Source organism: Eurypyga helias, unplaced genomic scaffold (assembly GCF_000690775.1).
Source record: "Eurypyga helias isolate BGI_N326 unplaced genomic scaffold, ASM69077v1 scaffold29614, whole genome shotgun sequence".
Lineage (NCBI taxonomy): Eukaryota > Metazoa > Chordata > Aves > Eurypygiformes > Eurypygidae > Eurypyga > Eurypyga helias.
Window position 1 is genome coordinate 9327 of NW_010247360.1, and position 20755 is coordinate 30081.

A 20755-nucleotide genomic window follows, 5' to 3' on the forward strand; every position below is an offset into this window, starting at 1 on the left:
CCCCCATCCATTGCTCTCCTTATCTGCACCACAGCCAGTGGCTGGGTAATGCCATGAGAAACAGAGTATATAGAAAACATATGAATAGGTCGATTTATATTTTTGCTATCATCAAAAACATGGGGTGCAGCTAGAGGACAGAGACTGAGCTACCAGAAGACCTTCCAGGTGCTTGCATCCTAAAACCAGGGCATCTGGCACATTCTAAACCTGATCCCTTGCCCAGAAAGGAGCGTCCCGCACAACCCTGACGTGGCGAAGAAGGAAGAGAAAGCAGGAGGTGGTGAGGAGAAATGTTTGTTCACAAAACAAACTGCTCCCTTCTAGTAACGTGAAACCCTGCAGATGACTCTGCAAATCCGACCTAGAGACAGTTTCCAGGAATTATGTCCCATGTGAGTCCCATAGGTGAGTCAACAACAGGTGTCCTTGCAGGGGACGGTGATGGAAACCCAGGAACACTCCGGCTGGGAAAGCCAAGGCATGGGCTTAAGCCTGAGGCTGGAAAAGGGAGCGTAGGCAAAAGGCAGCACTGCCAAGCCTTGGCTGGGTCTCATTACTCCACTGCCCAGAGGAGCCTGCTCGGCATGACTGCAACGAGGAAGAACCTTCCATTCGGGTTTTTTTGCAGACTTACGGGCTGGGGAGGCTGGTTTTACCTTCCAGCTGAATCATCCCAGCACAGCAGAAAGGAGCAAAGTCCCCTCCAGTATCTCCAGGTGCAGTGGTGTTCGGAGACACAGGAGTTTCAAGGAGACTTTTCCCCTAATGCCAGTAGGTCGTGAAACTTCTCACAAACTCAGGGAAATGCCAGGGATGCAGTTGAATGGCCCTGCCTTGCAGGCAGCTGGATTTCACAGGCTGGGGAGGATCTTCTCACAGCTGGTTGGTGAGAAATCACTGCCTTGGGCCCCAAGTCCCTGGGATCAAGGTTGCTGGTTGCCGTGATGGGACAGGGACATTGTAGTACGGAAGCAAAGCTAGTGGCAAAGCCGGAGTTGCTAAAAGTCCTGAATCACACTGAAATTAGTGTGATTAGAAATCAGGGAGCACCATGTCACAGATATGATGCCCTGGATGGGAGACACAGGACCACTGGGCTTTGTGTCTGCCACTTACCACAGCCACATAACCCTCCTGTGCCTCGTTCTCCCCAGGTATGGAATGGGGATAATAACACAACCTCTTCTATAAAGTGCTTTGAAATCTGGGAATAAAACCTAGGTGATATCACCAGGGTCACTCCCCTAAAATCTGGACTCAGAGGAAACTTGTCAGGCCAAGGGGCTTTACCTGCTCTCTGGCTGTGAGACTCAGCACCTCCCCAGGTGCCTCCCCAGCACCAACAGACTGAAACGACTGCGTCCAGGCAGGGACATCCTTCAGCCGCTCCCCAGGGGTTCCAGCCAGATGGCTTAAGAAAAGAAAGCAGAGAGAAGAGGAATTATGAGAAACCCCTTTGCCACCAGTCCCTTAATCACCTTGTCTCCTGGGTCACTAGGTGGGAGCCGAACCGATCCCAGCAGATCACATTCCTGCACAGCAGTTCACAAACACCGTGCAGACTGGCTGCCACCTGCAACGCCCAAATAGACCCAGGGAATCTTGGAATTACTGGAAAGCACAATAATAAATTTACAAATAAATTTGGAAACGGTAGCAAAGAACTTCCACAAAGCTGGGCGCAGCAAGATGCGCCCAGTGGGCACCTACTGTCTGATGCACCAATGCTGGCCGTGCCACTGCAGGGCATGGTCACGCGTGGGCTGTCCCGGGGCTCTGTGGATGTCCGCACAAGCCAACACAGCAGCTGATCGCCCATAGCAGCTGGAGCACACGGCATTTGGAATAAGATCATGCAAAGTGATGAGGAGGACCTGCGAGATGGCCCGTACAATGGCAGGACCTTGGCTGGTAGCCTTACCAAAGTGTGAAAGCCAGGCTGCTGAACTAGCCTGAGACTTGTGACACGTCCTCTGTGCCTCAGTTTCCCCCTCTGCAGAAAACAAAGCAGAGGTAACACGATCCCTCTCCTCTGTAAAGTGCTTTGAGGTCTGCTGATGAATAAGATCCCTCTCCTCTGTAAAGTGCTTTGAGGTCTGATGATGAATAATTTTTTTTTTTTAACTGTTGCTAGGCAAAAAGCACACACTGGGCTCCAGCTCCCATCAAGCCAGGATAGGTGCCCCCCCATCTTTCATTTAAACTGGGCACAGAGTGATTTCCTCCTCCAAAAGCCTAGAGCCAAGATCAAACCCTAGGAGCAGCGTAGCCAGGAGAAGGGCAGGACCCACATCACCAGCACGATGGGGACCAGGAGCAAATGCAGAGCTCTAAAACAAGCAGGTCACGGAGGAAGCTGGAACCAGTCTGCAGCTGGGAGGGTGATGGCGCAGCAGCCTGATGGAGCAGGTGTTTATTCCCCAGGCACCATGGAGCAGTGGTGCTGCAGCTGGGGGAAAAGCCATGCTGCTCTCCTCTTCCAGGGGCAACCCCTTTTCATGTTAAAACCAGACCTCAGCACTCATGGTGATGTGGCAGAGCCTGCTCTCAGCGTGCGGTTTCCCCACATTGTCTCCCACCTTGTTTTCTACATTTAAGTGGTTTTTAATTGCCTTCCGCTAAGATCTGCTTCCAGAACAGCTCACCAGAGAGGAGCACAGCACACGGTGCTCGGAGAGGATGCCCAGAGCTGGGTGCAGCCTTCGGGGAGGGGCAGAGGAAGGCTAAGATTAATTATAATTGCTGACGAGAACCAGGTTTACTTCCTGGCTCTCTAAACTTTCCATAAGACTTTGGCTGAGTCGTTACATTTCAGAACCACTTGGCAGTGAGCTGCCAAACCCCTCATGCCACTTGGGAATGAGATGCTTAAATACCTCTGTAGATCTGGGACCTGATTTAGGCTGTCAGTTAACCAGACTGCAAAACAGCACTTTCCATCTCTCCTCCACCAGTTCCACCTTACCTGTTCTGCTGTGTGACCCTCCAGGCAGAGGCACCTTTTTTAGGTGCTTAATAAAATGGGACTGAGGCTTTTGCAGACATCTCTGCTTTCCAGATTTCCTAACGCAGGATTTTTTTCCATGTGAATGTCCTAAGAATTGGGTGTTGTTGCTCTCTGCTGCTTCAGCAGCTGCTGCGCTTCACCCAGGAAACAGCTGCACTTGCGTTAAGCAGTCGGTGTATTTTTGTCACCGGTCATTTGACGGAATTGCCGATGTTTGAATTGAAAAGTCTAATTTTAGGTGGCTAGGTCTCTTTTCTGAAAGCATTTGCTTATGCAGCCTACAAGTGGAAGGACTTGGAGCGAGTCCAGAGGAGGCCACGAAGATGATCAGAGGGCTGGAGCACCTCTGCTATGACGAAAGGCTGCGAGAACTGGGCTTGTTCAGCCTGGAGAAGAGGAGGCTCCGAGGAGACCTCATTGCAGCTTTCCAGTATCTGAAGGGGGCCTACAAGGGTACTGGGAGAGGACTTTTTACAAGAGCCTGTAGTGATAGGACAAGGGGTAATGGGTATAAATTGAAATCAGGGAGGTTTAGATTAGATGTCAGGAAGAAATTCTTCCCAGAGAGGGTGGGGAGGCATTGGAACAGGTTGCCCAGAGAAGCTGTGGATGCCCCATCCCTGGAAGTGTCCAAGGCCAGACTGGATGTGGCTCTGAGCAACCTGGTCTAGTGGAAGGTGTCCCTGCCCATGGCAGGGGGGTTGGAACTAGATGATCTTTAAGGTCCCTTCCAACCCAAACCGTTCTATGATTCTATGGTGACACCAACACTGGTGCAGCAAGGTTGCACACACAGGCTCTCTGCCACACTGCCTGGGGACAGGTAAGCATATCATCGCATCTCCCTCCCCAAAACTGTCAGGGAAGGGGAAGAATCCAGGGAGTCCAGGGTTACACACCACTGTGGACAGGTGGTCCCTCTCCATCACCGGTTCTGAGTGGACAGGACCAGCCCCAGTGCCTTCACACTGGTGCCAGAGATCCTCCCCGTGACTCCATCGCTCTGTGAGTGCAGACTGGACAGCACAAGCCCATCTTGAGCCTCACCTAAACCCTGTGGAGTGTTTTCAACAGCTGGCTGAGGTCTCTGCTACAGCAGTGCCACTGCACGGAGGCTCTGAAGTACAGTCAGGGGTTTAAATCTCAGTGCCACTCTGGTCAGCAGCTGGAGTCACCACTCTTTAAATGCCTATGATTGCCAAAAACAATACCAAAGCAGACATACCCAAAATTCACTTTTTTGTTGTCGCTGTTTAACATCATCTCTTTTTGTGCTGAGGAGTGAGCAGGGTGAGCTGCTGGCTCTGGGAGTATCTCGGCTGCCATGAGAGAAGGCTCCATAGAAAAAGCCCTCTGCTCTCAGCCTAGCACTGGCATCTAACCTCACACAACTACTGCAAATAACAGAAATCCATAATTCCCCCACTCATCCTCTGCAAAATTAACTGAAAAGCAGCTAGTGCTGAGTCAGAGCTGAAATGCACCTGCAGCCCTGATGCACTCCTCTGCAGCCCCCTGGCTCTGGTGGGTAATCAGGAGTTTCCCACTACAGCAAGAGCAGAAAGCCTTATTCCCATCGTCAATCCCTCAGCAAGCTCCCCGTCTCCACCTAGAACGGCACAATCCGGCTGTAAATCACTTGCACCCAAACACGCAACAAGTATCTTGGCAGTGCCTACACTCGGAATGGCTTTGATGTTTATGCCATTGCAGCTGCCCTGGCTGCGTCCTGGTCGTTATTGTTCGCTGTTTATATAGCCAGGGCCCGTGGAGCAGAGCAGGGCCATGCTGGCACAGCTCCGGGAGGAAGCGGTTTCCAGCCCCGTTTGCACGAGGGTCCCCTGGGGAGGTCTGCAGGGAGCCACGACGCGTGGCACTTGTTGGGTTCGTACCCATCCTGCTGCGCAGCCCCTTGGGTCTCTTCCTGCTTTGCGCACGTCCGTCCCCTCCCTGCTGTAATGCAGCCGGGATGCCAAGCACCTTCACCAAAAGAAAACAGCTAATATAACAGGACTTGTGATTATTTAAGTTGGATGGGAAGGCATAACAAGCAGCAGTGGCCAAAAGTCAGAGCCAGACATCCTCTGCTTTGAAATAATGTGAGGTGGTGTTTATAGAGCCAGGGCCACTAATTCCTGAGCTACGTGCCGGAAGTGTATCTCCATCCCTTGGCCTCAGCACAACAAGACCGGTCACTTCTCCGCAGCAAAGCTCAAACGTGGCAGATCAGGGCCACTTGGCCAGATGAACTCCTGGGACTGAGCACTGGGAAGAAAAATGGTTATTCATCCTTTTTACAATAACTCCAAGGTTTAGTTTTGCGGATGAAGCAAAAAGACTCCTTATGAGCCGATGCTCTGGTGTGACCTTCAACGAGGGGATGAGCTGTGGTACAATCCTCCTGCCCTAGTACCGGGGATGCAGGACCTAGCCCATGGGATGGTCCCGTCACAGATGGCAGTACAGGGCAGCAATGTCATCTGCCTTGCCCTCAGCTTCCTCCCGTTCCAAGCTCTCAGAATTCTCAGCACCAAAAATGTTGAATAACCTGTCAGCTCAGCACCTTTATTCCCCTTTTCCTTCGACAAAGACTAAGTGTAGGAAATAGCTCTTCAGCGGTTCCTGATGCTTTCACACGCCATGTACACTGAAAAGCACCTGTGATAATTTAAAAAAGAAAATGTGTTACAAGCCATTTCTCCCCACAGAGGATGAAAACAACGGCTTCTGCAAGGGAACTTTGGAGAAAGGAGCTGTTCGACTTTGGCAGCTGCTAGAGGATATTGGCCCCCATGATGATCTCAGCACATTATTTTTTGTGCTGAATGTATAGAGAGTACCTTATGGCATTTGCAAATCAATGTCCAGAAATTGTGCTGTAAGGCTGTTTAAAAAGAGGAAGCCTAGTCAGGAAAAAAAAAAAAAAAAAAACACCACCAAAACAAAAAAACCACCACCAACTTGGCAAACTCTTGGGATCTATGGAAATAGCCCAAGTCACTGTACTGACTCTCCATGGAGCTAACCACAGCATCCCAGGCGACAGGGCTGCAGAGGGGAGCATCCCCCTTCCTCAAAAGAAGTATCTCTACCTCTTCAAGAAGGGTAACTGTGTGCCAAAAAGATCTTTTTTCCCATTCTGTTGGCTGATTTAGTAAGTGATGTTACATCTGTCCATAATCCTGTGTTACTAGACTGATGCTCATTTAACCTGTCCTCCAAAACCAGCAGAGAAGGGTACTCCATAACTCTCATGCACAACCACTCCTAGCAACTCACAGTCCTTATGTTAGGGCAGTTTCCTATTGCCCAGCCTCCCTTTTCCTTGCTGGAAAGAGACCATGTTTTATTATGTTTTCACACTGTTTTGGTTCCTGTTTGGCTGGGACCATTCTCATAAAGCCTCAGACAAAAAAATAATTACGGCTTCAACGCAGTTACATGAGAAAAATGTGATCAGACACTCGCTGCACCCAGACAGTCCCAAGGGGTGAGCTCTGAGCCAAGCCCTGATAACCCACATACACTGGATGCTAACGATCTCGTTGCAGATACCACTACCAGAGCATCCATCTGACCTCTCAGGCACCTACAGGTACCTGTAGGTGCATAGGTACCTACCACAAAGTCCATCACTACATCACCTCTACAGCTCCTGGTAAGAAATGGGGCTGTGCCTAGAGGAGTCAGAGTAAGGCAGAAATCTGAAATAGGTAAGTAAGAGATCTGAGATAGGTCAGAGCAATAGAGTTTTACAAGTGCCTGGTCCTCTCTATGGTGAGAACAAGAGCCCAGAGATGAGCTCCCTCGCAGGCTGGCTCAGGAGAGGTGTAAAGCAGGAGGTGAGATGACTCTTGGTACAGGGAGGACAGATTCTGGCTGTAAGTGGGTGCACAAGCAGTGCTGTGCTCTGGCAGAGCTGCACTGCCGACCCTCCCCTCCTGCCACCCCACGAGGCGCAGCACCCTGCAAAGGCACTGCACCTCCCCACAGACCACTGCTGCAATGGAGATACGCGGCATTGCCGGGGGGGACAGCGAGCTGGAAGGATTCAACCTTTACTGCTGTTCTTTTTGTCCAAAACCCTCAGCTCTCCTGGGATGCTGGCGAGAAGGGTCAGATTCAGCTGGTTTCTGTAGCTGTAATGTAGTTTCTTTCGTTAACCTTAACTACAGTCAGCACCTGTATCACCAGCAATAACCAATTTAAAATACCAATTAGGACGTGCATTTCAAAAACGACAGTCTCAAAGTCACCTTTTCAAAGTTAAACCAGTTAGGTTTGATTTGAGGGTTGAAGTGCATTTATGTTTCCCGGTTCTTGTCCCCAGGTATGGGAACTGGACATTTCTTTTTTATTTTAAATGGCAACATTTTTAACAGGCACCTCATCTAATCACAGGAGTCTGGGAGCCGGGGCTTGACGAAAAGCACCAGGGATCCTGAGAGCAGGCAACATGGGGGTTGGTGCAGGGATGCTTTGTCATAAATCCAAAACAAAAACAAACAAAAATGCAAACAAAACCACCTTTCAGTTGAGAAACCAGGGACTCAGTGCAACACCTACAATCCTGGGGGAACAAAGCCCTGCACGGACCGAGGGGACTACCCGGCACTACCACAGAAGGCAGCTCCCAGTCAGTCCTGTCTGCAGCCCCCGACAGCCCCCTTGCTCTGTCCAGACCTCCATGGCCACAAGGCTTCAGCCACCTTCCCGGGATGCAAATACATGGGACAGAAGGATCACAGGTAGAGACAGGAAGGAGAAAACAGTCCCATGGGATCCTGGAAGCCTTTACAACCTTTATCCACCCACTCATTAAGGTGTCAAGGGAACAAGCATTCAAATGTGTGTCAACTCTTTAAATATCTCCAGGACACAGGTCAAACAGCCTTGCTCTGCCACGGCTGAGCAGGAGGCAAACAACTCATGGGGAGGGAACGACCCCAGTGATTTATATGGCCCTGCATTTTCCCTGTAACTGAGGAAGACGGGTTTGGCTCCATGTGGGGAGGAGGGCAGTTACCCTGGCTGAATAAACTCCAGTGCTAATTTACTCAGAACCGGATAGCTTTGCACTCAGTATTTGCTACTACTTCTTTGCTAATGCTTACGGGGAAATCATGCATTTCAAAGTCATTCCTACAGAAGATGAGGAAAACCCAAACCACACGACCAGCAAGAGCACGACGGCTTTAGTGACAGTCACCGATGCACGCCGCTAATACTGTTACTCTTTCCTTTCAGGTACTGCAACCTCCACAGTCTCCTCCGTCCACGCCGTAACAGGTACCTCCTGGGCTGTGATCTGCTTTAAACGTCTGTTTGGGTGTGGATGCACAAGCCCATGTGGGGATGCAAATGGAGACTCCACCAATGGGAACCAGATTCCAGACTCACGTCCACTTCCCATCCTTTTCCCAGGACCCTGCGTTGCCCACTTCTGCCTGCCCTTTCTGTCACCACTCACCCTCAGATCTCCAGGGCCCTGGAGGGCATGGAGCCCCAGAGGATGACCCTGCCTGGGTCTCCTTTTCCTGGCCTCTGCCCCCAGCCGTGTTTGGAAGGAAGCAATGGTGTGTTTCAGGAAGCCTAGTGAAAGCAGAGGGATCCTGCCTCGTCTTTGCTCTCAGTTCTCCCCAGCTGTTTCTGAGCAGTTCTCTACTAGCATGCTCTCCTCCACGGATCCTCAGGGCCAAGGTCCCTACAGCCATATCAGTGGCACCCCACCCCTCGGCATGTCTTGCCCCCGCCACCCTTTCAGCTCTTACTGGGCATAATGGCTCATCCTTCAACCTCCCTACAGGGATCCCACCACCAAGGAGCACATGTAGGAGATGTCACCTCCACGTCTCTCTGCTTGTGTTACAGGTCAATCCCAACCAACAACACACAGCCCTGAAGTGAAGAACCATAACTCAGGTAACGTTATCCCGGAGACCTAAGGGTGCAGCTCAAGGGCATCCTGGCGTGTAACTGGCCTGACTTCAGTCCAGCTGGGCCACCCAGCAATAAATGGGGCTGTGCAGGTCAGATGAGAGCAGTGGTGGGGAAGAAGGAAGTTTTGTGGCATAAGGGCTTCTGATCCAGCCACTCCAGAGGGATCAAGGCACACGTGAGGGCAAGAACAGGGGAAAGACATCATTACACTGAACAGGGAGAAGCAGGGTCAGCAGGTCACAACCCAGGAACACTGGGCTTTGCGTCTTGTGGGCACTGAGGGTGCGACTGCCCAGAGCTCAGGCGAGGAGCCAGACTGGGCAGTGAACATGCTGCTGCATCCTCCTCCCTGGCATCACCCACTCTGCTTAGGGGCTGTCCCGTGCAAGGACCACGGGGTGTGCACAGCACATGCAAGCACAGTGCCTTGCATGCCAAGTCTGGCCTTGTCTCCTGCTGTCATGACACAAGTAACAGCAATGGGGTCATTGTTGTAAGAGCTTCCCTGCACTACGTTTACTGCTCCGCGCTGCTCTCTTGGCAAGCCACCACATTTGTTTTTAATTAAAAACTTGCAGTGCTGTGCACACCCTCAGCATGTCCCATACAGGTCAACGTGTTCCCCATTGCTCCAGGAGGGAAAGGGGGAGCATGAAGAGGATTGTCCTAAACTGTACAATGTTTGTGTCAGCACAGGGCTGAATGCTGCCTTAGCTCTAATTCAACTGTTCACGTTGGGGGTTTTGCTTTGTTGTCTGTCTTCATGGAAACAGCAACTACTCCTGAGGGCAGAAAAATGTTTAAAAGTAATATGAAGCCCTGAGGAGTTACCTTATTTTATTCTCTTTTTTTCTGTTCTCCCCCTCTTCTGAAACCAGCTTCAGGACACTGCCAGGTGTACGTGGTCACACAGTTAGCAGAAAGTTACATGTTTCAGTCTGAAAATAAGCAAAACTGAAGATGCAAGAAGGGATCTCTCCAACTCCAGATCCACATCCGTGAGTCCACTTGGATCTTTGGAGACAGATCTCTTCCTGCTCTGTTTGGGGGGGGAAAAAATCGTTCTAAGCAAAGCTACCCCTCCAAAGGGACCCCACAGATGTAAAGGAGAAAGATCTCAGATTCTGCTTCATGCCTTGCAGAAACCTATTCCTAAATTCAAATATTTTGGTGATGCATTTGGATAAAAGTAAAAAACAACAACAAACACAAACCAACCTTAAACCCCTTTTTACTCTTTTCTCATTTTTATTTTGTTATTATTATAAGAGAAGCCCAGACAAGGAACTTGCCTATAAATTCCAAGCTGGTGATCCACTCTTCCTTGCGGGGAACTTACTGAAAGCTTTTTCACCCACATCTTGCTCTGGATCATGTTCTTGCTATGCAGCTTTGAGTACTAAGTTGAGGAAGATGACAGAGCCTCCAGGCCAGTACAAGAACTGAATGATTTGTGCTTATGTTTGAAACATAAAGTTAGCATTTCAGATAACAAGCAAACACACACATGGGTACCAGGCAGCTCTAGCCAGTTAAAGGGTCTAGTGATAAAAATACTTTCATTTTCAAACTGGGAAAAAGCAGTGGCAAAACACAGACCTTCTCCACGTGTCTCCTGAGCTCTGCCAGCTCAGCACTTCTGTACACTAAAAAAAGCAAAAGCTAATGCCGAAGTACAAGAGCTCCCTCACTTTGAGGACGAAGGCTGCTTCCTTGTCTGCTCATGCCCCTGCTTTCCCTAGCAGTTTATCCACAACTCCCAAGGAGGTTGAGGACTCCTTGCAATAGCCATGCCCTCCTCCAGGCTGTGTCTGAGCAGAGCTTGTGGTGAGCAGAGCTCTTTGAGGTAATGCTATGCTTCCTCTGCAGAGTCTTCAGTAAAATCAATGACACCGAGCAACTTGAATCTCACCTCTGTGGGTCAAACTACTACAGCCAAATCCTCTTCCATGGCTACAACACTACTAGCGTCGACTGCACCAGGTAAGTTCGGAAAACTCAAATTTTTGGTGGGGCAGGACCTGTTCATGCACCCCTCCTTATCCAAGTAAAACCAGGGGCATCAGAAAGACTGGGCTAGTCCACGCCATGCTACTTATTCAGTAGCAGCAACTTTGGAATCTCTTTCAGTCTTTGCTAAAAGAGCAGCTCATTCCAGCTCCCCAAAAGCACAGGGCTGGACACAAGCATGACCAGGATGTGGCAGCAGCACAGCAAGCCCGTATCGGAAAAGCCAGGTCATGCTTTACCAGGTAATGTGTTGTGGAGAAGCTACAGGCACCCCAGGCTCCCCGGCAGACCTCTCCCAAGCTCACCTCTCACACACACTCTCTAAACTGACTGCATGGCTCGCTACCTGGACATCTTGACGTTTGTTTGGAGGGGAATTCTCAGGCAAACAAAATATTTTACCCCATGGAAAACCAACAGCTTTCCATAGCACTATCAGTAGCAGCTCAAGAGTTAATTCTCCTTTCCCATGTTTTCTTTATCCAGATGAAAAGTCTAGTGGAAGCAGAAGCACAGCAGCTTCAACACCTCAAGGTACTTTGTCCTTTTATAGAGTAACAGTAAGTAGAGATAATTTCATGGCAATTATCTTGGTTCAGATGGTGCAGTTTGTCTAAGCATGAGTCTTTATCTTGGAGTTGAGCCACCAGGAATACCCAAAGTCATGTCTGGTGTCCTTACAAGTGGTGATAAAACATGAGGCCAAATGCACTTAACATCCTCTGTCTGGGATGAACTTGAACAATTGAAAGACTGATCTGTGTGCAGGAAAACAGAGCCCTTTTATCACCCTTTAAAAAAAAACCAATTTTGCTATTGACAGTTTGCTTAACCCAGTCTGTAAGCAAAATTAGAGAATTCAGTAAGAGTTTTCTCAGAATAAGAGCAGAATCCAAGAGAGCGGGAAGACTGAAATCTGACAACAGAGATGATTCCCCATTACATATTCAGCCTCACAAATCTGAAGTGGTCAAGACACAAGCTGCTCGGCCTCTCCTACTACCTCTCAGATCTTCTCTAACGCAAGCAAGGTTAAAAACCTGTGGTCAGCTCTGCCTGCACAGATGTCCAGCCAGCATGCCAGTGCCCAGCTACGCCAAGAGCCCTTTGCATCAGAGCAGATTGCTGTTAATTATATCCCTCTTTTCTATCTGGAAAGCTCCATGCCTCTTTGACTACAGAAATGTTGCTGATGCTTCCAAAAGCGAAGTCTCCCGTTGTGTGAGACCCAACATTTCCCAGGGACGGGGTATCCATGCCAGGCTCAGCAAACCACAGCTTCTGCCCACTGCCTGTAGCTGGAAGAACAATTTCAGAATGAAACAAAGATTTTGATGACTGGTGAAAAAATTGCACAGCAGTCATCCCTGCTTCTCAGGACTGTTCTGCTCCATGTGATTTCTGAACTAGTTAGGTTTGTTATTTTATACATTTTCCCCTTTTTCTTCTGACCTTTAGCAAAATGACATTCCAAAACAGGGATGTTTTCTGCAAGACCAGACCCCTGTTTCAGCTGCACACCCTGTGCCCCAGTGCAGAGTGCCAGGAGCCGTTTCACACCTCTCCAGGCAGCACACACTTTTTGCCAGCACTGCTAGTGGGAGGGGGTGGGAATGGAGGAAAGAAGATCATATTTGACCTACAGATGACTTTCTGAAGCTCTGCAGTATCATTTTTAGTCTCCAGACAGGGCCCGTAGCTCTTCATTAAGGCCAGTGCAGATAATCTGGCCCTTCAACATGCATCCAGGAGGCAACAAAGGCGTTTTTCCACTGTACAAGTGAAGCGCACAGGCTAGCTTTAAATTTGTTTGCACAGGCACTAGAAGCAGCTGTCACAAACCAAGCAGTTTCATATAAGCCAGTTCATCCCACTGAGAACTGGAGTCCTTGCTCGAACAAACCCCTACGCTGCCGCAGCTAGACTACATATGGTGTGCAAGTTAGCCCAACTCAAACTAGTCTAATTACTTCTAGATAACCCAGGACAGCATGCCTACTAATTCCAACCCCAAGGACAAGCCAAACAGTCAATCCACACCCATATTCTGCAGAATTTCTTCCCTGAAGCAGATTTTTTTTAAAAGTCTCAATGTCTATGAGTAACAGCAAATCTATAATCTTCCCTGATAACTCTTAGAGCATTCAAGTGCTGTGTCTGCCCAGAAACTGCATCTGGGACTGCAGAACAGATCAGTTTATACAAGGTCAGATGAATTTTGGTTCCCTGAGTTTCTATTTGGACATGGAAAATAGTACAAAGTATGTTTGGTGGGAGGGTTTTAGCCCAAGTATGAATTCCATGGTTTCCCAGGTACCACCAGCATTACTGTGAATCCATTCCCCTCTCCAGCGTGCCCATTAATTATTTTTGTTATCAGATGACACTCAAGGACAAGACTCACATTCTGCGTTTCTCTGTGCAGGTCAAGAGCCCAAAAGAAGGGAGAGTACCACAACATCACCAACTCAAGGTGCTTTCTCCTTTCTCATTCAGAGAGACAGTTATCACTAGATGCTTTACAGCCCCTTTCACAGCCAACAGCAAAACCATCACCCTGCCATCTTCCAGGCAGCATGGTGAAGGGCCAACGAGTACCTGAGGGATGATGGCCATCCCATCTAGCCCTTGAAAAGCCCAGAAAGCTCTGCAGAAGCAGCACTTTAGGGCAACCTGCTGAGCCCAGGAAAAGTGGTTGTGAGTCACAGCAGGAAAAGTGCCACTATGGCAAAAGGTTGTAAGACGAGGGAGACGGGACAAGCATTCCCCTCAAACACACTGCCAGATCCATCCTTCACCTGACACGCTCAGCTTCTTCATTAGGGCCCCAGCAGAAAACCCTTTGGGTGTTCTTCGTGTGTCAATAAAAGGGGCGACACCAAGGCATTCCGATTCCCACACAGGTCTTGGTCACTTTGCTGTTCACATTGACGGGGCTGGCCAGGATCCAACGTTATTCCCTGCAATGAAGTGCAAGTGGGAGCTAGATCTTCTGGAATTGCTAGGAGTCCTCTTCCCAAACTTGGAAGGAAAATTTTTATATAAAGCTACTTTTTTTCCCTTCTTGTAGACACCTCAAAGCCTGTCAACCCAACACCGCACTCCTCTGGCTACTTGCCTGTGCCCACTCCGACAGACGATAAATCACCACTGACAGTGGCAGCTTTTGGTAAGGTCTTGTGAAACCTGGGGAGAGGGAGGGGGATGTGTTTTGCCAGGCCACACTGTTCTGGACACCCAGCTTGAAAGGTACTTCCCTGGAGATGACTCCACAGTTTTTTCTTCAGTATGCCTGACCCTGGAGTTTTCAGAGCACAAGGGAAAACCCTTGAGAAAAAGACCACCAGCAGGCAATAAGGTGCCTAGTAAGTACCCCCAGCCATGCCCAGTGTACAAGGGACAGACAATTCAAAAGTCCATCATGGCTACACCTGAGCTTGCTCCCAGCACCAGGGGTTTGCCCAGCTCCATGTTAGGACAAGACCTGGGCACAAATGATCCCATGCTATGCCTTTGTTTCCCTGGCAGTGTCTCGAATAAATGCGCTACCCGCCTGGAAGCTTAGACGATTTTTTTTCCCCTGCAAACCTGTTGGGACTTCACTCCCACCCTGCCTTAGGGCCTTTCCCTGCACAGTTGCAGCCTACTTGGCAGGAAGCAGCCAAGTCCTCTGCATCCTTTAGACTGTGGAAGGACAGAGCAAGAGATGCCACACCTCAGCTTGGCACTAGATTTGAAGACAGGCACAAGGTAGATTTAAGAGACCCACTCTGCCTTGGGCTATACTGCCTCCATCTTCCATGAAGACAAGCAAAAAACCCAATTTGCTCATTTCCATTACACCATAGGAAAAGGTGTTATTTCAGAAGCATTTTTAAAAGTCAAGTGTTAACTTCATAGGTATCATTTTCTTATATCCTCCAAGGGAAGCCACGAGAAGTCCTGAAGCAGTCTTAACAGGACAAGATTCCCAGGCAAAATCTGTTTTGTTGTGACCAGATGTCAGAATCAAACCTGCGCTTGGCCACTGGTTTATGAGACAGATGATATTGCTCACAGTGTTTAGCTTGTCTATCCCCACTATATTACGTATTTATCTGACTTTATACACCTGTAGGATAAGATTTACCAGCTGTAGTAAGGACATACTGACTTCAACCAATCCCCAGTGTAATCAGCCGACTTCTGCCCTCCTGGCACTGCCTGAGCAATTAAGTATTCGTCAGAAGCCCTTTGAGGCTAAAACACAAGGCGATAAAGCCATCTGCTCTAGTGACTGTTTACTTCTCTATTACATAGCATGCTCATTTTAATGGAAATATTGATTTCCTACTCATTGTTGACAGTCCAAGTCTCTCCGCTACCCCAGAAGCCGAGGACAGGCACGTTGTTATCTCAATCACAGACCGTTCTTTCCTCTGTCCCCAGGTGTCATCAGCTTCATAGTTATCCTGATAGTGGTTGTGATCATTCTGGTCAGCGTGGTCAGCCTGAGGTTCAAGTGCAACCGCTCAAAGGACTCCGAAGGTATCTGCCTGGGGCAATCTGTCTTTCCCTGATCAAAAAGTCAGCAGTTTCCACATGGATCTGGCAATTCCTAAAAGATGCTTTTTTAAAGCTTACGTGGTGGGGAAGTTTTGAGGGCAAACTGGAACACAGATTTGGCAGTTAGGAATGTAATGTGAGCACCTCTTTAGAGCCCCAGCCCAGACCATCTGCACAAGGAAACAGTCTCGAGCTTGCTGCAGTTAAATGTCCAGAATTCCACAGGAGGGCAGCTCTTCCAGCAAAAGTCATGGAGTTTGACACTCCTCTCCCTCAGGAATCCCATCTCCAATTAAGCAGTGCCCACTAGAGGGAAACTGCCAGAAGACCAAAGGATGCTAGTGACCAAACAGGCAGCAAAGCGTTCAGTCCTCCCTCTACATTAGGTGAAGAATTTTCCCTAATCAACTCTCAAGTATCCCCCATGGTGTCTCTAATCTCATTTGCATTTAATTTATAACCCTGCACAATGTAATTCTGGACATAGCTGACTTAGTTCATTCCTTGGCTGTGATGTTTTCTCGCTTGTACATCATCAATTGCTTTTCTCCCTCCAGACAAACAGAAACCAGGGACCTCCATGGTATCAGAAAGGTGAGGCTGCTCACACTTTTCACATCCTATTGAAAATGCCAGTTTTATTCTAGAATGAATTTTAACAAGGAAAATAGGCTGCTTGGGTTATTTGAGGTGGAAGGAAGCATTTCAGACATTGTTGAAACAAGTAAAAAACCAAAATCAGTGCTGATAGCACCTCATCCTCTGCCTCATAGAGTCAAAGGAGCCTAAGTTCAATATTTAGGGGCCTCATTTCAAAGCTGTACTGATGTCTGTGAAGACTCATCACCTTCCAAAAGCTGCTTACTTCTCTTCCTTGGCATAGATACAGACTTGGGGTCTAAACTTGGGTTTCTGGATTTCAAAGCAGCCTCAGTGAGATGAGATCAGGTCCCCAAAAACATCTTCCAAGAGGTCTAGTACTGTTATCTAGCAAGAGCAGGATAAGGGGGTCCCAATCCAGAGACCTTTGGAAGAGAAGCACCGAGAGGAGGATGGTCCATCTGAACCTCACGGTCCATCACTGCTACCCAAAAAGAGATGCTGCATGTGGGAAAGCAGCAGGAAACAAGAGCTGAAAGGGACCAAAACACATCCCGTCTCCATTGGCACTAAACTCATATCCCAGTCCTCAGTGTAGGGAGAAAGGGGAATTCCGCCTTCCTAACACCTGTAACTGTCACTCTTAAGAGAGACACTGGCAATACACAAGCAGCAACATGGGATGTAAAAATATCCAGGGCCCCCTTTGTATGACAAGGAAGGGCATAGGACAGTCGGACACGGTAATGTTTCCTTTTGTTCCAGTTTTGGTATTGGCTGCAGGGCTGGAAGGTAATTCGGTCACTGAGAACCAGATCCAAACTGCTCCTTGATTCTCCCTACAAAGAGCCATACAGGTGACAATGGTGCTTTAGTCGGGCAAACCAGCGCTGCAACCGAATTTAAATACACTGCTGGTTTTCCTAGAGATCTCCAAACCTGCGTTCAGACAGGGGATGGGGAACTTGGCAGTAAGGATGCACCTGAATCAGGACAGCAGCTCAAGGGACAGTGCAAATCAACTCTGGTCCTGCGTGCCAGCCAGCCACAGCCTTGCCCGTTTGCCTCATTCTGTGCAAAGACGCTCCCTTCTCTTGTCTTCCAGAGGAGCTAATACTGCCTTCTCTTCTTGACAGCTGCTCGGCAGGCACAAGCCAGAAGGATAACAGCATCACTCTGATCTCCATGAAGAACATCAACATGAACAACAGCATGAGTTACCCGCCGTCAGAAAAGGTTTCCCTTTTAAGCCTTGCTTTTTAGAGAGTTAGCTGGGGATTATTTCTCTTGCTGGATAAGAGCATGCCTTTGAGTTATTTCTTTGCTCTCTTATTCCTTCAGAAAGGCAATTAAAAAACCCAGCTGCCATCAAACTCCCAGTGAGCCTGGTGAAAGTTAGAGTGCCCGTCTCAGGTTTATCCAAGCTGCCTGAAGTCAAGGTGCCTAGTATAGCTCACGTATAGAGGTGCCAGGTATAACTCACATATATAGGTGCCATCACTAGGGCCAGCCTTCAGAGCTAGAGTGGTTTGTCATTAACTGAACAGGTACTTAAGCTCGCCTTAGTGAAGTCAAGGTCCCACCCTCAAGCTTACCACACTCGGGCTCCACAGGTGATGTTGGGGCACATTCCCATCAGTACTCTCAGATCCATTTCATGCGAGTAATCCACAGAATTCTAGGTTGTTTTAAAGCAAAACTAGCAGTGGGACTGGGTTTGAGGGAACATATTGCTTCACTCCTTCTGCCAGCCCAAACAGGCTGGTGATACACCATGTTTTGTTCCTTTTGCAGGTGCTATGAAGCCAAGGACCCAGAGACAACCAAGACAAGACAACCAGCAGTGACTTTCTAGGTTCCTTTTTTTTTTTTCCTTGGGGAAAGAGCAAGGGTGGACTTTATATATAAATTATTATGTCCTTTCTGACCAATACATTTACAGTAGCATCCCACACAGATTCCTCGCAGGGGTCTAAGGGCTTTCTCCAGTTACAGCCTGCCATGCTCAATGGTTGATATCTAAACCTTTTTATATGCCTTCAAATCCTCAGATTATTCCAGCAGCAAGAAGCACCAAGGAACCATCTTCTTCTCTAATAAACTGCTGCCTTAGATAAATGGCTTTTATAGTCTGTGCCAGCTAGTCACAGGCTCATTAGCCCCCCACTGAGTCAAACCCATGCATTAGAAAAGCATGGTCTGAAGCTGAAGGCCTAAGGAGGTGTAAATGGCCAAGGGCTCGGTCACATCCCAACGTGATTGCTCCAAGCACCTTACCCTTGGTGCTCTCATTGTCCCCGCATCTGCAGGGATGATCATATCCACCTACCTCACAGGGTGGTTGTGAGGCCATGTTAATCAATGTATGTAAAGTGTTTGGAGAGCCATGAATTAAAGGTGCTGCTGAAATGCAAATTGTCATCTTATAATACTTTATTATTAATAACTGAGCTTCAGGCAGGCAGACCGCTATCTTCCCACATGTCCAACATGCTGAAGGGAGACTCATCTTAAGTGTAAAGAACAAGGTCTCTGCATAGGCAGGGTTTTATCTGACTGGAAAAAGGAGTGGCCACAAGCCAAATGCTGAACTACTTCAGCTCCTGAGGTTTGGTAGCCCGAGTTTGCTGGGACAGCTTCCCTCTTCTGTACCACTGCTTTCCCATAGCTTCCTGATAGGCCAGAAAAGCAGATGCCCCTTCCAGTTCAGCCAGAGCACCCACCTCATGGCAGCACCAGGAACCACCGTGTCACTACGATAACGAGCACAGTCTGCCGTCAGGCCCCACAGCGCAAGGGCTCACATTTGCATCCAGCTGGTTCACAACCCGAGCTGGCTCAGACCCAGCTGCCAGTCACTTTTACCACCTGCAGCAAAATACATCAATACATATAAGCCGAGAGACTGAGGATGATGGAGACGTCAATACCCAGCCTCCACGTGACCGTGAGAGAAGTGATGTGCTGGTGGGTATTTCTGGAGGTCTCAGCTGCCTTATTCAGCAGCATAATGTACTAAAGCACCAACTCTGCAACTGCCTTTGCCTCTGCCCCTCTTCACCACGACTCCTGCTTGCAAGCTTCACCTCCTTCACAGACCTCCAAAGCACCTACCCAGCAGCAGTACACCAAGATACTTCTTTCTCCTAACATGAACATCAACATCCATCAACCCTGATGGTAAACCATGAAGCCAAGACAAAAAAGGTTTAGCTGAGCACTCAAAATAGGTATTGCTGCACACGTTTCCCTGCATGGTTTGACGAAACCTATTTATTTATCTTGATTTAATTTTATAGGATGGATAAGAGATGTCTGCTGGAATGTGCAGTGCTAGAGGCAGCTGTGCTTTGCAGCTGGCAATGAAATGTTCAGCAAAATAAATGCAACATTTGCACAACTCCTGCTAAGATTGAACACAATGTCTTTAACATATGCACCAAGTAGTTTGAGAAGCTATTTTTAAAAGAAATTAAGCCTTTCTGGCAAAATTCCTGAAAGGTAAAATGACATCACTCCATTCACCCAGCCTCCACCAGGTCGGTGAGTTTGCTTAAGCACAAGATCCCAGGAGATTCCCAGCTAGGTGGATCCAGGCAGCTCCAGATCCCAGAGACCTGTGAGTCGGTGCACGGAGCCTCACAAGTAGGTTTTTAGTCCCAGGAGGACAGCACAAAGACAGCTGATAAGCACCTGCGATATCAGACACTTCAGGGAATGTCTAGCCTTAACTAAACTCCTCTCCTGCAGACAAGGAGACAAATCTCCCCAGACCAACAAAGGCTGCCCCATGGGACGTCACCGTTGTTCTAGTTTCCCTTCATCTGACCTTCTTCCTCCCATAGGCTCCTGAGGGTCACGACAAATAACCTAAACCTGCTCCATTCTAGAACTGATCTGCATCCAAAAGCGCAGTTCCAGCTTTGAACTTGTTCAAAAGACAGAGTGAATTAAAAAGTGTAACCAATGGATGCGTTGTGACCCTTAACTTCCAGCGCTGCTGCTCACGCAAAAGGAGAGACCTTCGCCAGGCTGCTGTGCTCCTTCAAAGCACGCTGGTGAAAGACACCAACTCCCTCGCGCCATGACTCCACAGCTCCTCAGCCCGGAGGACGCACAGGCTGAGGGGAGACAAGCAGCAGCATCAGCAGTGCCTGAACGCAGCCGGAGGGAGTCGCAGGACAAGCTCCTGCTTGTCCTGTCACTAAAATGAGCATGCTGTGTAATAGAGAAGTAGATAGTCACTAGAGCGGATGGCTTTATCCTCTTGTGTTTTAGCCTCAAAGGGCTTCTGACGAATACTTAATTGCTCAGGCAGTGCCAGGAGGGCAGAAGTCGGCTGATTACACTGGGGATTGGTTGAAGTCAGTATGTCCTTACTACAGTTGGTAAATCTTATCCTACAGGTGTATAAAGTCAGACAAATACGTAATATCGTGGGGAGAGACAAGCTAAACACTGTGAGCAATGTCATCTGTCTCATAAACCAGTGGCCAAGCGCAGTTTGGTCAGAAGGTGTGGAGCGGGCATTTCTCCAGGCTCCTTCCAATGTCAACGCAACGCTCGAGACCCCTTCCCGTGGCCCCGCCAACGCAGAAGCGCTGCCAGGGAAGGACCCTTCAGTGCTGAGATGGCGATGTCACTCCCTGA

At 48.7% G+C, this 20755-nt stretch overlaps 1 protein-coding gene across 1 annotated transcript in view; it reads left to right on the forward strand.

Moving 5' to 3' along the window:
* The window catches only part of ECSCR (endothelial cell surface expressed chemotaxis and apoptosis regulator), a gene marked incomplete at its 3' end in the record, with an annotated part of 19574 nt that extends 2233 nt beyond the window's left edge, over window positions 1-17341 (forward strand). The window contains exons 2-10 of the mRNA XM_010150711.1: window positions 8258-8299; window positions 8882-8932; window positions 10820-10933; window positions 11447-11494; window positions 13386-13433; window positions 14031-14129; window positions 15389-15487; window positions 16063-16099; window positions 17242-17341. Of these exons, the coding sequence (XP_010149013.1) occupies window positions 8258-8299; window positions 8882-8932; window positions 10820-10933; window positions 11447-11494; window positions 13386-13433; window positions 14031-14129; window positions 15389-15487; window positions 16063-16099; window positions 17242-17341 (638 nt within the window). The remainder of the gene's footprint in view (window positions 1-8257; window positions 8300-8881; window positions 8933-10819; window positions 10934-11446; window positions 11495-13385; window positions 13434-14030; window positions 14130-15388; window positions 15488-16062; window positions 16100-17241) is intronic.
* Between the last annotated feature and the right edge of the window lie 3414 nt (window positions 17342-20755).